The 15,395-nt window shown below is 42.8% G+C and overlaps 1 protein-coding gene across 18 annotated transcripts in view; it reads left to right on the forward strand.

Moving 5' to 3' along the window:
• The window catches only part of DTNB (dystrobrevin beta), a 251,457-nt gene that overhangs the window by 217,747 nt on the left and 18,315 nt on the right, over positions 1-15,395 (forward strand). For 13 of the 18 annotated variants that reach the window (XM_077843868.1, XM_077843882.1, XM_077843874.1 and 10 more), the window contains one exon: positions 1,058-1,078. The exons of the other annotated variants lie outside the window; for them this stretch is intronic. In XM_077843868.1, coding sequence (XP_077699994.1) covers positions 1,058-1,078 — 21 coding nt within the window. The remainder of the gene's footprint in view (positions 1-1,057; positions 1,079-15,395) is intronic. 18 annotated transcript variants of the gene reach the window in all.

The following is a 15,395-nucleotide window of genomic DNA, read 5'->3' on the forward strand; positions in this document are numbered from 1 at the left end:
ATTTGCACACTGGGGGCAAAGAGCAGAGGCTCCCTGACCACAGTTACCCTGATGGGCACAGAAAGAGGAAGCCCAAAGACCCATTAAAAGACAGATTCGCTGAAGAACCAGGGGCTGAGGAGAGAGAAATTCAGAAGTGTTTATCTCGTCCTTGTTGTGCTTCCTCCTAGGGATGCATTCTGGTAGCTGGGAGTTGGCATGCACCCACTCTGTCTGCTGCCACTGGGAGGCCACACCTTAGCTTCATGTTTTCAGTGCTTTATGCATAAGAAGTACAAAAGGAACCTGTGTTGAATTAGAAACTGAAGTCAAGAGCTTTTTTTCAAAAGCCTCTCAGAGCCCTGAAGCAGTTTTGAGTTTATTGGAGAAAGGGGGATACATTTGCATCCTTGGGGGAAAAAACCTACAAAGCAACCCAAAAGCCAGTGAAAAGGAGGGGACTAAAAGACTCTGTAGTCAGGTGAAATTGTTAGTTTGGGGGAAGTTTCTAGGGCAGTGGCTCTCAAACTAGCAGGCATCAGAATCAGCTGAAAGGCTCTGAAACACGTTGCTGTGCCCCACCCACCCCAAGAGTTTGGATTCAGGTGGGCTTGACCGGCTCCCAGAATTTGCATCTCTGACAAGTTCCCAGGTGCCACTGCTGCTCTGAGGACTGCTGGCTTAGGGAAACTTAGAGAACACACAAGAATGTTAGAGATGGTGAGCTTGAATGATTATTGGGCTTTTGAGGCCTAGTTGAGCTATTTCCTTTAGTTTACCCTAAATAACTATGTGACCTCAGTCAAGTCAGGCCCATTCAGTCTGTAAATGAGGAAGTTGGATTAGATGGTTTCCCAGCTCTAGAAGCTAGCGCTGGGTGAATTGGGTGGGGCAGAGGCCTGCCCTTCACTCTGTCCAGATGATGGTGCTCTGACAGTGGACGAGGTCTTTGGTCTCAGAACCCATGGGCCTGGCCTGGTTTGCTGGATTCTTCTCATTTCTTCCAAAAGTTTGTGGTGATGGGCATTAATCTCTCTCCTTTTTCCCTCTGCCTTTTTTCCATCTTCAACATTTCTAGGAGGAAGAACAAAAGCAGGCAGTAAGTGAACTTGAGAATTCTCCACCTGATTCTTGCTCTTTTTGCATGTTCTTCTTTCCCTCCTGTAACTGCTCCATACTTTTTTCCTGCACAAGTTCATCTCCGCAGAGTTGGTTATGTGTAAAACCTTCAGCAGTTCTCTCCTTGGTGGTGTAAAATGGCCTGAAAGTCCACATCATGTTTACCTAGTAGAGCATGTTCTTACTTAAAACCAGAGCTTGTTGAATTTTTTTTAAAGCACACATCTGTTGTGTTTCGTTAAATATGCATGATCAGCCAGGCTACGATTGCATTTTCCTGCTTTTGCATTCTCTGCTGCTTCGTGTCTAGAGTGACTTTAATTGCTCGAAACAACTTTTAGGGTTGTGGGGATGACCTCAGGTCATGAATGATTGTGCATGAAAATGTGTAGTGTTTGTGATAACTTCAAATTTCCTTTAGTCTTGAACAGGCTTCTGGATGCTCCAGCTCCAGTAGCCTTTGTAACAAAGTTACCAATGAAAACTAAGTGGCTGGTTATGACCTAAGTGATTTCCTGTTCAGATCCTGCTCCATGGGGAGCTCTGGTTTTTGAGCTGCATGGCTGTTGCATGGTGTTTAGGGAAGTTTTATGTTTGTTTTTATTTTTCCAGAAAGCCCTTAAACCACACAAGAAAATCAATTGACAGCTTATCCACAATAGTACACTGTATGTTTATATAACACAGTAAGGTTTTCAAAGCATAAATTTTTTTACATAAGCTAAAGCTGATTTTTAATTCACCTCAGGGCTTTAATTTTAAAAGAGAAAAATATAAAATGTTTAATCAAAAAATTTACTCATTTCTTTTTCAAAAAACAAACTGACCCATGTTTTAGATTAAGAATAGGAATATACATTATATTTTTTATTATTTTCAGTTAGGACAATGAAATAATAAAGGGGAGAAGAAAGGAAGGAAGAGATTGAATGAGGGGAAGAGGCAAGAAAGGAGCAAGGGAGAGACAGATTTTCAAAAAGAGGGAAAGAAAATAGATTATGTGGTTAAGATAGGCAAACAACCCAGAAATATCAGTCGCTTTACTATAACAAGTCTGTTTGGTTTGTTTTTTTTCCTCATTCACACATAGTTTATTGCTTTGATCTTATGGCACTTCCTCAGTAGGTACATTCACATGGGTAAAGCAGAAGATGAGGATGGAAAAATCAAGCCCAATCATTAAACACTTCTTCCAGGAAGTGATACACCTCACTTCCACTACATTTCATTGGCCAAAGCAAGTCACATGATCACACTTGACTTCAAGGGGGCATGGAAGTATAATCCTCCAGTTTGCTTAGAAGCCACAGAGAAGCAGATGCTGGAAATGCCTACCACAAGTAGGAGAATGGATGAGCTTGTGTTGGAAACATCTTTCCTCCCTTTTCACACTGTTTCACTGACAGTCTCACCTCCTTCCTGCCCATCCAGGGCATTACCTCACCTGTAATTGCTGACAACCAATGTTCTCCTTCTCTTCTCTCCTCCATACCCCAAAGATGCACGTCACAGCTAAAACCACTTGCTGGGAACTTACTCAAGCAGTCTGCCCAGACTAGCATCTCCTGATCCCTGTCTGAATGTACCAGCTCCAAGTGAAGTACTTTGCACCTTACCTGAGAACTCTCTCTCAGAAGAGGACAGACATTATGAGTGTCTATTTTAATGGTAGCAGTAGAGCTTCCAGTAGATATTTTATTTTTAAAAAATATTATGGATTGCCATGGAGTGCAAGAACCAGAAATTGCTATTTTTGGTATATTGTTTCGCAGGTCAATTTAAAGCTGACCTTGGGGTTCCTGGCTGGCTCAGTAGGTAGAGTGTGTGACTCTTGATCTCAGGGTCATGAGTGTGAGCCCCATGTTGGGTGTAGGCATTACTTAAAAAAATAAATATTTTTTTAAAAAAAGAGCTGACCTTGAGCAGACAGGGGACCTTCAGTGACCTTTGATTCTGTGTGAGATCTTCATCCCCTTGAAGTTGGCAAAATAAGAAGCTAGACCCAGACCACTGAAGCTAGCCCCTAATGAACCGCTTGTGTGTATGTCTTGGGTGTTCTCCATGGCCATGGTCCTGAGTCCATGACCTTGTCCTCACACACTTATAGGACCATCCATAGCATGAATTGATATGAATTGTTTTTTCCTCATCTTCCTCCACTACTGTGTAGGTAAGACATTCTGTTCTGTGGATATAGGTTTAAATATCCTCTGTTTACATCACAGGTTTAAACTGGACCCACCCAAGGCTCAGCTCTGAAGCTCAAATTTAAACTGAATGGCTTTATATAATTCAACAACATTTTTAACACATAGACATATAAAGCTTTAGAACTAGCACTTCTGTTTTAGTCTCTCTCATTACTGAGTGAGACACAAAAAGGTATTTAGCACAGAGCTAAGTTGTAACTTTCTTCCTTCCTGGATTCTGGCTGGTATAGTTTAATTTCTTCCCTATCAAAATGTATTATCCTATATGGGTAATAAAATGATTGTGAGAGACTTGTACAATGAAGAATTTACTAGACAGGCTTCCCAGATTGGCTCTATAAATCCATTATAGAAAACTTTTCATGTAGTCTGCCTTCTTGCTTCTTTCTTCTTTAGGGATTACTTTGGCTTTGGGGGGATTTGAGAGGAATGGGTAATGACTGTGACTTAGCAGCTCTGGAGCTGTGGGCCTACCTTCAGCCTTAGCCACGTCTCCAGTGCTTTGAGTGGCATCAGTACCTCAGCTGATAATTCTGTCTTTTTTCTCTCCCTCCCTTCCTCCTTCTCTTCTCTTTTCTCAGATCCAGGGGTTATAATTAAGGGCAGAACTGCCTGACTATTTCAGATAAGACTTCACTGAGTGACTCTCCAACCTACGATATACCCTACAGTTTAACAGGCTGAGAAATTAGATTGTATCAGTTGAGTCAGGGTTAATCAGGCCCACAATAATCATCAGACTCTAATTAAAGGACTTTGCCTTTTTCACTACTGTATCCCCAGTCGCTAGCCTGGTGCAGCAGATACTCAGTAAATAGTTGCTGAATGAAAACCAGTATTAACCAGATTTACAAGATTTTGAGTTAAAAAACAGTGTGAATTTGTAATTTTATTAATTATAAGGGACATAACTGCTTCGAGTAACCTATAGTAGTCACTTTGTTCAAGGTACTTCTGTACAATAGGTCTACCCATTCAGGAGACAAATCATGGTTCAGAAAAACCCTTTATAGAAAGGTAGAAAAAGGAATTTCAAGGAATTCCAGAGTTACCGAAGGAATTAGAACAACAAACTAATATATTAGTATTCTTTTAAGATATTTATTTATTTATTCATTCATTCATTCATTCATTTATTCATTTATTTATTTATTTGAGAGAGAGAGAGAGAAAGAGAATGAGAATGGCCAGGGTAGAAGGGCAGAGGGAGAGGGAGAAGCAGCCTCCCTGCTGAGCAGGGAGCCGAACACAGGGCTCAATCCTAGGACTCTGGGAGCTTGACCTGAGCCAAAGGCAGACGTTTAATGGACTGAGCCACCCAGGTCCCCCTATATTATTACTATTATTATTATTATTATTTTAATATTTTATTTATTTATCCTGAGAGACACAGAGAGAGGCAGAGACACAGGGAGAGGGAGAAGCAGACGCCCTGTGGGGAGCCTGTTGCAGGACTCGATCCCAGGACCCTGGGATCATGACCTGAGCCAAAGGCAGACTCTCAACCACTGAGCCACCCAGGTGCCCCTATTATTATTATTTTTTTTTAAAGATTTTATTTATTTATTCATGAGAGACACAGAAAGAGAGAGAGAGAGGCAGAGACACAGGCAGAGGGAGAAGCAGGCTCCATGCAGGAAGCCCAATGTGGGACTCGATCCTGAGTCTCCAGGATCAGGCCCTGGACTGAAGGCGGCACTAAACTGCTGAGCCACCTGGGCTGCCCCTATTAGTATTATTATTAACTCAATTTTTATTTCTGTCTAAAGAAGAGATATGGGCTATGTAGAATAAAATCATCCTCTCTCTTTTTTTAATACAGATAATCTATAAAATGTGGAACATCTATAGTTGCTTATATCACTTGAAAATATTCTGAGCATTGCTTAGTCAAAACCCAATGCCTGCAGCCTGGTGATGGGATTCACCCGCATGTTACAAAGGAGCTCACTAAGGTAACAACAGACTGACGAGTAATGCTGGTAATGGTATTTTCTGCCATTGGTGCAGTTGAGCTGTAGGCTACTCCAGTCCTACTCTGGAGAGATTTCAGAAGTATAAATTCATTCTAATTACATCTCAGTGTTCCATTTTCCACAATGACTCAGTATACCATAAAATACCATGAAATGTTACTGCTGGATTGCTAACACCAAATAAAATAAGCTATCCAAGGCAAGGGGTACAGCTTATTCATGAAAGATGTTTCCTTGAACATTTCTCTGAATCCTCCTATTAGAAGTCACTACCTTTTATCTGTATATAAAAGGTATATACAGATCAATGTCAGGCTTAAAGACTCTAACTTCAGACAGTAACCGATAAGGATAGGGGGCTTCCATGAGGGTGGCTCTGATCCAAATTAGTAATACGGTAATGGTCCAGAGGATTATAGGTGGGACTCTGAAAATTATGTGATTAGAGGAATCTTGGGGAGTCCACTAACACACTGCGAACCTTTCTTTTTTACTTCAGTAAGTTGGGATATCAAGCGGGATCTTGCCCCTTGCCTTTTCTGATTTCCAGAATCAGACAAATAGCCCACTACAACTACACCAGAGAAAGCATGATGTGGGCTGGCTCTTAGAAGCCCACATCTCTGACCTGGCTCAGAGGAAGGCCACTCAATATGTAGCTAGCCATGGTTGACCCATGAGGACTCTAACAAATGTCATGAATATTAACTTTGTAAGTTTAAGAGAAAGTACTTAAAAAAAAAAAAACTCTACACAACAACAAATAAAAACCTCCTTTGTCCATTAAAGAGATTATTGGTAAACCCCTTGGTGTGCTTATGGACCATTTCCTCTTCTTGCTTCATTTAACCTTTGGACACAATCTCACTGGGAAGTGATTCAGATTCACATTCCTCTAAATCTTCTGGACTCTCTGACCCCACCATACTCTGAAAGAGAAGCCTGAGTCTACTTCTTCCCCACGGCAAAGAATTGACATTCATTTATTTAGCAGTCTCTTACCACATATGTTCAAAGCAGTGAACTTGGCCTTTTGGAGGATAACGAGAAATCCTACACATATACCACCCTCAGATAGTATGAACATTATTTCATTGTTGGTGTGATACCTTAAAAACCAAAACACAAGGGCAGCGGTTTAGCACCGCCTGCGGCCCAGGGCGTGATCCTGGAGACCCAGGATCGAGTCCCACGTTGGGCTCCCTGCATGGAGCCTGCTTCTCCCTCTTCCTGTGTCTCTGCCTCTCTCTCTCTGCGTGTCTCTATGAATAAATAAAATAAAAAATCTTTAACAAAAAAAACACACACACAAGCCAGATCAGTGATATCCTGAGCCATAGGCACCACTGCTCTCCCCCTAAAGTTTGCAAATTCCACAGATGTCTTTTGGTAAACAAAGATCAGTGTTGTGTACTGTATGACTATGCCACAAACCTTCAGCCTGGGTCCTAGTATAAAGTGTAGACTCTCTCTCTGATTTGCTAACTACACATAGATTGCCTTGTGAAAGTCTGCAGAGTAGGCTCATTCATCAGTCTCTGCTCCTGTACTCACTATAGGAACCTGGTAGTTGGGATGCCTGGGTGCTCAGTGGTTGAGCGCCTGCCTTTGGCCCAGGGCATGATCCTGGAATCCCAGGATGGAGTCCCACATTGGGCTCCCTGCCTGGAGCCTGCTTCTCTCTCTGCTTACGTCTCTGCCTCTCTCTCGCTCTCTCTGTCTCACATGAATAAATAAAATCTTTAAAAAAATAAATAATAAAATAAAATAAATTTTAAAAAGGAACCTGGTAGTTGTTTCATTTTTATTTTTTATTCAATTTTCTTCCAAAAAGAGGAAATACCATTACAATGTTAAAAATAAATATTTGCATTTCACTCTCCCAAAACACCTTGAACACCTACCAGGAATTTACAGTCTGAGGATGTCAAGGGAAATCACTTTGAGTCTTTGCAGCATCCCCACTATTTCTCATCCCCCAGATCAATGACAGACTGAGAAATTTCCTTACCTGCTTTTTTATTTCCCTTCTGTACTATATTCATGTCTTTTCCTCTCTTGGCCAGAATGCATATAACATGTGAAAACTATCCTCTAAGAACTCCAGGAAAATTATCTACACACCAAACTGGAGAAATTATCCTTCCTTTGGAAGACTGTTGGATTCCTGGGATACACTGTCTCACCCAAAATACTACAGTCTGAGTCTCAGCAAAGCATCAACAGAAAAGAATAAGTAAAAGATGACTTTCCTAGGTTCTGAGCCTAAAGACCTGGAAAAATGATGGGTACACTGAAGAAGTGAAAAGGGGAGATGATCAGAGTCAAGAAAGAGATTTTGACCTTATTTTGAACATAGTGAGTTCCAAAGATTAGGCAGACAGTCAAGCCTTTTGTCTAGTCTACCATATATATTTGGGGATTTGCAACTGGAATTTCAGTGGGAAAACATGGCTAGCATTGTAGATTCGGAAGTCTTCAACATAAAATTAGGGTTCCCCAGAAACACAGGCCTTAGGGGAAAACCATAATAGAGAAAAGGAAGAAAAAAGAGATAGGAAGGGTAGGATTTTGGGTTCTTGTGAAAGCTCAGAAAGTTTCACAAGGGTGAAAGTTAACAAGGCAATAAGATAAGGAAGCCCTTGGGTTTGACAATCAGGAAGTTAGCAGCAACCCTGGAAAGAAAATTTTCAGTAGAGTAGTAGAGTATAGATAGCTCTGAAAAATAGGCTTTGTTTTGTCCAACCCTCAGCCCCCTTCAGTTTCAACCAATGAAGGAGAAGGAACTAAATCTTTACTCTGTCTTACTGGATTACATATGAGTGGATTGCTTTTCTGATTCATAGAACCTTCTTGACAAAACCTCACTTCTTTTCCATCTGAACATGTGCATTGCCTTTACAAACCTGTTTTCTCATCTTAACTTCAACTTCACGACCCTTTGATCCTTTCATCACCGATACCAGTCTGTATAATGCAGAAAGGCTATAAACCAAGAAGGGTCTGGGGCACCTGGGTGACTCAGTGGTTGAGCATCTGCCTTCAGCTCAGTCATGATCCCGGCATTCTGGGATTAAGTCCCGCATCAGGCTCCCCACAGGAAGCCTGCTTCTCCCTCTGCTTGTGTGTCTGCCTCTCTGTGTCTCTCATGAATAAATAAATAAAATCTTAAAAAAAAAAAAAAAAACAAGAAGGGTCTACAGAAAACCAACTGGGTTCATTAGAGTGGTGTCTCCTTTGGTGACTTTGAAACTTTCTGGCCCTCCCTTCATCATCTGGGCTTTCTTTCAATAACCAGCTTCTCTGTCAGTGTTGACTTATGCCATCCTTCTACCTCCTACTTGTTTAGACAAAAGAATGCATCCTAAGAAAACATCAGCTGCTCCCATGAAACCCTCTCTTTTGGCTTATCTCTGGGATTCTTGGGCTTCCACAGAAGAATCCCTAGTGTTCTCTTTCTGTTAGACCCTACTCTAGCATCCTCTTTTGTATAAGATTGGATCTGTGAGCCTTCATGATGCTCTACCAATCTCTGGGGTCTTATAGCTGACCTCGGGCTGGTTCTGATGTTAAAATGAACATCTGCTTAGTTTCATCTAAAAGAAGCATGTCATAAAGGATACAGTGGACTTTTGCACTCTTCTCCATTTGCTGCCAATCATAATCTGGCAAGTAGAATTACTGTCATTTGGCACTGCAGTATAGCTTTAAAAGGAAGGGGCAGGGGGTGAGGGAGAAGGAGGAATGGAGAAGGGAGCTGGAAGGAGAAAGAGAAGAAAAAAGTAGAAGCATTTTTGTGAAATTAGAGGCAATGCAGAGACACAGTTAACTGCAGCTAATGTATTTTTAATAAGGATCCATGCCAACTCACCACTGCTCCATGAGTTGACTATAAATCCTTCAGTACTTTATTTTTTTTAATAAATCCTTTAGTACTTTTATTATTATGTGTTCTTATTAACTTAAATATACATAATATTTATTCATTGTTCACTGTTTTCACATTTCAAATTTCAACTCCTGTGTTTAACCAGCTCAGACCTCAGGAAACCAAGACAGAATCTAGAAGACTATGAGGCCTAGAGCTGCCCCCACCCCCAGACATCTTCCAAATATGCAGAATGTGTGAGAGTTTATCCTTGGGCCTCTTGAGGGTCCCAAGCTATCCTGAGGCTATGGGTGACCTGCCCTTGCTTTTCCACCTGGGAAAACAAGACCAGGTTTCTCATCCTCAGTACTGTGGAATTGTGGGCCACATAACTCTTTGGGGGGCCAGTGGGGGATTGACCTATGCATTGTAGGGTATTTAGTAGCACCCTTGACCTCTATATTCCAATGCTTGCCCCTGTCCCCCCAGCAGGTCCTAGCAGATGAAACTACCCCCAGTTAGGAAGCACTGCCCTGAGCCCAGAAACCTTTCCTCCATAACACCAGCCTGAGCCCCCAAGGCATTCTCAGAATCCCTGAGTCTGAGGTTTAGATACAGACTGAATGGTGAGCCATTTCCAGACATTTTCCCTGAAAATCACTCCTCTATCCATGTTTCCTGCCAGCACTCTGTGTCCACACTCTCTCCAGACTTCTCCATGTACTTGCTTTTTTTTTTTTCTCCAAAGATCTGCTTGTGTCTCTCCTTCCAGTTCCTACTGCCTTTTTTCTTTGTAGCTTCCATCCTCTGTCACCTGGTCTGTTGGAAGAGCCTCCACTTGGGGCTCCTTGTGTCCTGTCTCTTGCTCAGTCCCTCTGTCATGTTGCCCCAGAGCCGGAATCCTAAGCACACATTGTACTGGCCACACCATTCTCTCCTCAGGAACCTTCCCCTAGCTCCCTGTGCCACCAGCCCCCAGGAGGGCACAACAAGCATTTTACTAAAGGTTTAGATGGTAAATATTTTAGGCTTGGTAAACCAAACCAGAGGTGTTATGTAGGTACTTATATAACCACTTAAAACATAACCATTTCAAAATGTGAAAACCATTCTTAGCTCATGGACTGTAAAAAACAGGTGGTGGTGAGCTGGATTTGGCCATGGGCTGCAGTTTGCCCATCTCTGGCCTAGTAAATAAACTAGGTGACTATTTATTTAAGGCCCTGGATGATGGTAGTTCACACTCATCTTTCCTACTATGTGTCCTCACATTCCCCACCTGCTAGCCACCCCTACCTGCCGCCCCCAGCAGCCCCCGCTCCTTACCCGTGTGCAGCTTCCTCTCCCAGGCCAGCCCCCAGTGTTCATGGCCTTTCCTCCCTCACCTGGATTGCCCTTCCCCAGCCTTTTCTGCCGATTGAAATTATACCCCTCAGGATACTCTCAGATGCCACCTCTTCTATGAAACCTTACCCCAGTCCAGAAGGTCAGAGTTTCACTCTCTCGCTTCTATGCTTTTCCTTTGTGTCTCCACTAATGCACGGATTTCACCCTCCTTTGTATGCTAATTGCATACATGCCTAACCTGCCCAGGGGACTGTGAGCCTGCTGGGAGTGGAGACTTTGCCCCTTGGTAACCCCCAGCACCTTTCAAAGTAGAATAATAACAGGTAGTATTCTATTGAGACTGTGTGTGAGGCATTTTATGTTCACCCACACCAACTTGTAAAGGTAATATCTCCATTTTCCATACGAAGAATCTGAGATGCGGAGAGTTTAAGTATCCAAGACTACTAGTAAATGGCAAAGCTGGCATCCAAACTAGATGTACCTAACTGCAGAACTGGACTCTAACCACTGTATTATGTACAACAGGGACGCAGCAAAGAATGGTGGTGTTGAATGGGGTGCCATACCTCACCATACAAGTTTTGCATACCTGTAAGTAGCATTTAAATTCGACTCATTGAATTTTAAAATATCACTGATAGGTGCTGGCTGCCTGCCTGATCATTGATTTAGCTGTCTGAATAAGGACCGTGCTCTCCTGGCAGTCTGTTCTCTTTTTGTTTCTAATAATGCAATCTGAATATTTAGTATTCATTTTAAAGGGATTTCCCGCTAAGTGAGGTCCCTGATCAAGAACTGGCTTTAAAATCCTTCAATGAGGGACACCTGGGTGGCTCAGTGGTTGAGCATCTGCCTTGGGCTCAGGGCGTGATCCCAGGGTCCTGGAATCAAGTGCTACATCAGGCTCCCCGCAGGGAGCCTGCTTCTCCCTCTGCCTGTGTCTCTGCCTCTCTCTGTGTGTGTCTCCCATGAATAAATAAATAAAATATTTTTAAAAATAAATAATAATAAAAAAATAAAATCCTTCAATGAGAATTAATGGAATACCATTTTCAAGTAGAGCTGGACAAACTAGGAGAAACAAACAGAATGAGGGTAATCTAGTCTTAGAATTTATGAGCTTCCCTATCTGAAAGTTTAAATTTCAACTTCTTTTGATCTTTGGGTTTATGGTGAGTTTTAGCAGGCCATTCTTTGTCTCTGGAACTTAATATGTGTTCCTCCTTCTACTAAGAAAGATGGCTAAACACTTGCCCCTTACACAGTGAAACCTTGAGGGAAGCTTCATCTTCTGCATAATTTAGTTTGGCTTGAATAGGGACAGAACCATGAAGACTGAGAACCATCACCTTCTACTCATTGCCCGTACTATAATCATAAATATCCAGCGGTGCTCCAGTCTCTGTTTCCTGTCTACAGCAGCTTACCGCACGGGCCACCACAGTGAGTAACAGGCTCTGTGTAAGCCCTGAGTTTCCTCAAATGATGTGAGAACAGTGCCAGCCCTCTGTAGAGGGACCTCGTGGCAGACTTTTGGTGGCCCCATCCTGTCCTCCAGCAGACCTACATATGTGTGTGTTCGTGGTATTCATGGTGGAAAGAAAAGAGACACATCTTAAAACTCTTCAGCTCTTCTCTCTCGTGTTTAGAAGGAAAATTTACCTTTAAAACGTACAGCGCACTTAAGCTTGCAGGTAGGCACCTTTGCTAATATAGGAAGGTCTCTGGGCATATTCTGTAGCTGTTTCTAATTCATCCCAGAGGGAACCACAGCCTACTTCGTTGCTCACTGCCACGTGGTTGTCTTTCTCATCTCCTCTACCTCATTCTCTGTCTGCCCACTCTCATCCCTGGTGCTGACTGCCAGCAGCCTGAACTGATGCTGGGTCAGGCCATTACTTCCAAGCCTGCAGCCTGATGGGCAGTGTGACCACCTCTCTCCTTTTACTTCCACGTTTCATGACATGGCTGCATTTTCCTAGCAGAGCCACCAATACCAGTTCAAAACAGTATGTGGGATTTGTTTTTACCATTTCTTGAAGGAAAAAAAATCTGTGCAAAGTCCATTCTTTATATATCCCATTTCTCTGTACAGTCAAGGTTGCCTCACCTAAATTTCAGATTCACGGCTCCTTTCTCTCAGGGTTGTTTTTTTTTGTTTGTTTGTTTTTGTTTTTGTTTTTGTTTTGCATTTTGTTGTTGTTTTTCTGAGAGGGCCTTTGAAAATCGGCAGCAAAGAGGCCAGTTTGTTTAATTTAAATACACTGCAGCAAAATGAAGGTAATTGTCCACAAAGGCCATCTGCTACCTGGCAGGTGTCCATGAGTCAGAGAGAGAGATGGAGACTAAAGTGTCTCCTTCTGTTACCATGATAACAGCTTAGCTCAGACTTGCAGTTGAGGCTGTGTGTGCAGAGGATACAGTTATCAATGCTCCATAGAGGGTATTAACTCAAAATCAGGCTTTGTGCCACTTTGGGCTTGATTACCTGACTGTAACATGTACTAAGGAGATATGAAAAAAATTCATATCTGTCCCATGAAGAAAAAAAAGCGAAGGAAATAGTATTTATGGAGCCCCTACTGTGTGCCAAGCACCATGCTGGGGATGTCTAAACACAGTTGAGTGTGGTACAAATAATTCCCCTGCTAAAGACAGTGCCTTTCTCCCTCTGTGGCCGGCTCTCCCTGCCACGGCCTGTGAGCTCCTGTCTCTGCTTGCAGTGTCCTCACGTCACCTTCCCTGGCATTCTCTGCACCTCCTTTGGCTCCAGTATTCGATCTGTGTCACAGACAAGAGACTAAGTGGTAATCACTGTACTCTCCTTTCTCACATTTCTCACTCTTATTGGAAATTAATTGTTCTGTTGAGGATCATGGTTAGCTTCAGTTGTGAGAGGTCTCAACCGATCCGTGTTCCTTCTGGCCTCAGCAACACGATGCTATGCTTTGGACTCTCCTGGCAGTTTGAGGCAATTAGAAGACCCAGGTACCAGTCTTAGCCTTTCTGCTCATTTATTTGGAACCCTGTGACCTCTCTAGGCCTCAGTCTCTTCAAATGTAAAATGAATGTTAGATTTAAAAAGAGGCTATTTTCTTGGGGTGATGAACATTCTGAAATTATAAGCATAATTTCTGAATCTCTTTCTTGGAATGTGATACCTAACTTTCTCAGGTTCTCAGAGTCTTTGCTGATTTAGAAGTGAAGAACCAGCAGACCAAAGAGCTTCTCAGACTGTAAATTTCTCCAGCTCTGTATTTCCAGCAGAATTGTTTCCAACTACAAGGGACCTCTGTATTCAGAGAACCTGAGCTACAGGGCATTTATTGTGTTCAGTTATTGGTGACTGGCCCATGCTGCATTCATTCAAGCCTTTGTTATAGGTTGTATCACCACAAGATCCCACTGTCTTTTGCATCAGGAAACCATGAAACACCAAGTAGCAGTTTGCAGACCTTCATAGCTTCCCCAGGCAGCTCAAACCAGTGGTGCAAGATTGTTTTATACTTTCATTGGACAGCTTATCCCCACCCCCTGGAGCTATCTGACAAGTTCCTCCAACTTTACTGATTTCTGTGTGATTCAGGTTCCCCATGATCCCCATGTTCCGACTGTAATGCTGCCCCCAGTGTCCTCCCATGTCATTTATTCTAGATTGGTTTTATAGCAAGTGGAGTGCTTGGCATTCTTCATGGGGAGATCCTGCCCACCTGAATGTAAAATCCAATCTGTGCTTTTGAGACCAGGTGAAATTTCACATTGCATTGCTCCAGCTTGATTTTTAGTGTATCTGTCTGGCCCAGACCTGTTGAGAGGGCAGAGAATGGACAGACTCTAACCAGGACCATAGGTGACTGTCAGCATCCCGAGTGCTGCTCTGCACTCCAAGCATACTCCAGCTTGTGGTCATGTAACTAGAAGGGCCTTATCGAAACTGCCTCTGTCTTGAGCTAGTCCTGTCCTCGTTACAGTCACGTGCTCCCTGTACCTCTTCATGGGCTTCATTTGCATGAGCCTAAATGGGCAGCATCTTTGGTACTGACTTCACTCGTGAGAAAGGGAAGTCAGATAGAGAACATGCCATTCTGTGACCCTGAGACTGTTGCTGAGAGCCCTCAGAGGATCCTTCACAGACAGCTCGATTCTGACCAAAGCAAAGCCGTGATGACTTGACACTTACTTCTGAGATGAGGTAACTTGGCAAAAAGTCATGGAATCATAGAATTTTAAATCTGAAAAATACTTCAGAGATCATCTACTTGATGTCACTCAGTTTGCAAAAGAGAAGACTGTGCCCCGGAAAAATTAAAATGCACGTGCTATACCATCCAAAGAAAATCTCAGGTCTCCCAATTTCTAAGCCATGCCCTTCCCGCTGAACCACACTCTCTTTACGTGTCCACTCCAAAGCAGTAGAGAGTGCTAGGATTCCATCTCAGAGCCTGCAGCTCTCCCTCCTCTTCCAAGTCATTGAATTTACAGCAGAGAAATCATCTCCAGGGCCTGTGATTATTGACAAAGCTATGATTATTGTCCAGCGTCAGGACAAGCTCATTTGCTCAGGAACTTAGGCATGTTCTCTGATCAGGTAAAATGTTTTTTGATTATATATTCTTACCTTTATTCTAATCCACAGCCCTCTTTCCCTGGGTCTCTGGCCTTTCAGGAGGGCCTCTGGGCTGGGACTCTCATATTCCAAAACCCTCCCTTCTATTCCTTCTCAATCAAATGTCCTTCAGATGAAACTGCCCCAGTAATGGATGAAGAAAATCAGCCTGAGCATATGAGTTACCTATTGTTGTACAACGTACCCCGAAACCCAGTGGCTTTGTAGAACAAATATTTATTATCTCACAGCTTCTCTGGGCCTAGAGTCTAGCTGAAGGCGAGCTG

This window comes from Canis aureus, chromosome 12, assembly GCF_053574225.1.
Source record: "Canis aureus isolate CA01 chromosome 12, VMU_Caureus_v.1.0, whole genome shotgun sequence".
Lineage (NCBI taxonomy): Eukaryota > Metazoa > Chordata > Mammalia > Carnivora > Canidae > Canis > Canis aureus.